General features: G+C 36.0%; 1 protein-coding gene across 1 annotated transcript in view; it reads right to left on the bottom strand.

Moving 5' to 3' along the window:
• The window catches only part of rad23b (RAD23 homolog B, nucleotide excision repair protein), a 10,409-nt gene extending 8,665 nt beyond the window's left edge, over positions 1-1,744 (bottom strand). Inside the window, exons 1-2 of the mRNA XM_015398884.1 lie at positions 1,549-1,744; positions 882-963 (exon numbers count right to left, since the gene is read on the bottom strand). Coding sequence (XP_015254370.1) covers positions 882-963; positions 1,549-1,614 — 148 coding nt within the window. The 5' untranslated portion in view covers positions 1,615-1,744. The remainder of the gene's footprint in view (positions 1-881; positions 964-1,548) is intronic.
• Positions 1,745-1,987: the final 243 nt, after the last annotated feature.

Genomic DNA, 1,987 nt, shown 5'->3' with positions numbered 1-1,987 from the left:
ACTGAGGTCTGATTTCTATCACTGTCTGCAAACGCTTTTTGCAGCCGCCGACAGCAGATAGGAGAGAGAGAGATGGGAGAAGCCCAGTTAAAGCCAACAGTAGCTAGTTTTGAGTAATAAAAAGCCTGTTTGATACCAACCACTCGCTTTCCTTCTAATGCCCGGTTGGAAGCTTTTCTTTATTTACGTTTTTCCAAAATGATTTGGCGACCCACAGAAATCGTCTCATGAACCCAGTTTGGGTTGCGACCCCAAGGTTGAGAATGGCTGCTCTAATTTATGCAGAGTGCTGGGTCATATGCTAAACTTTGTTCATCTTCACAATGAAATCTATATATATATATATATATATATATATATATATATATATATATATACATATATATATATAAATATGTGGACTGACTTTGTGTCTGGTCAACATTTCTGTTACTTTTACCCCGTTTTAGCCCATTAGTCTGCAGAATAAAAAACACAGGATTGAAGGAGGCAGTGAGAGGACAAGAAGGGGAGTAGAAATAAAGACACAAAGGAAAGTAGGCAGAGATCAAAGAAGCATGAAAGAAAGAAAAGGTGTTAAATAAAAGAAAAAAGTAGTTGAAAGGGAAATGAGAAGGAAAGATGAAAAAGTTAAAGTATGGAAGGTTGAAACTGGTCAAGAAGGAGGAAGAGAGGTCAATCAACAGGAAGATATACCCAATATTTTTCCAAACTTGGAAAATCCAAGTCAATACTTTGGAAGTGCAAATAGATCCTGCTTTTATTGTGAGATTATAATAGACCAATCAAAGATGAAATTATTTTCAGATATGTTTACACATTTCCAACAAAGGTTCTAATAAATCTGGACGGTAATGCTTGTAGAAAACCATAAATCATACCAGCATAGATCAGTTTCTGTCCTGCAACAGAAAAGTTGTCTTTCCCCTTCTCCTGTTCAATCCTCTCTTTTAACGTTTTCACCTGTGGAAAAGAAAATAACATGATGTTTACAGTTTGTTGGACCAGTCTTCAGACCTTAATGCACCAGTTTACTTGCTACCATAGGTTTTCCACCAACGGCTCACACAAACATGGTTCAACAGAACTACCAAGTAAAACCAACTACAGAAACAGAAGCTTTCTTCAACGTTCCCACCAGAAACTGACGCTTAAATTCATTCTAACAGGTACATTTAAGATATAACTACAGCATCTTCTTTAGTAGATTACAATGAAATTTAGCCCCGTTCATAAAAACATTACGTTACATAAGGTTACCGAAAGTAAAAGTTAGTAGATCTATAACCAGGCGGGCTGCGGCTAATTAGTGATAACACAAGTCACTTTTTCTCAATATAAACAAGTCAGTTATATTACTAGTTATTTAAACGATCGATAAATTATCCATATCATTAGCAAGACGGGTTATGAGTATGTAATGAAATATTATTTAATGAATTTCCGCAAACCTGTCCGTATTTTAGTCTATTATCGAACATTCCAAAACTGTTCTCTGTTCCAGGACATACCCGACTCCACCCCCTCTACTCATATTTTATCTCTCACCGTCTCCTCCTCATCGATGTCAATTTTAAAGGTCTGTTGCTGTAAAGTCTTCAAAGTTATCAGCATGTTGTCGGCTGAGCTTAACCCACTGGACAGTTTAAACCAATTGAATCTAAGTTGAAAGACTATTCGCTGCTATTTTCGTTGGCTCATCACAAACTGTCAGCCGCCATGACTATTCGGTTTTCTTCTTCGTGTGTTATTCATCCTGACTATCCTCCCTCTAGTGGTTTAACAATGAACAACATATGTTGTTCAATCTTTTTTTTTTTCACTGGCTTTTAACATTGCTTGAAGTATTTGGTTGGGCTGTTTTTTGTCTTTAACTTCCACAGCTGTTAAAAATTCTTAATCCAGTATGTTTTTTCTTTAAAGTGGATGGAAATCTCATTCATTATAAACTTTGTTTGAAAATATCTGTTTATTCTTTGTTCACTGT

This window comes from Cyprinodon variegatus, unplaced genomic scaffold (genome assembly GCF_000732505.1).
Source record: "Cyprinodon variegatus isolate N-32 unplaced genomic scaffold, C_variegatus-1.0 Scaffold970, whole genome shotgun sequence".
NCBI lineage: Eukaryota > Metazoa > Chordata > Actinopteri > Cyprinodontiformes > Cyprinodontidae > Cyprinodon > Cyprinodon variegatus.
Note: the sequence above shows the minus strand (reverse complement) of the source record. Positions and strands in the feature narration are given on the sequence as shown.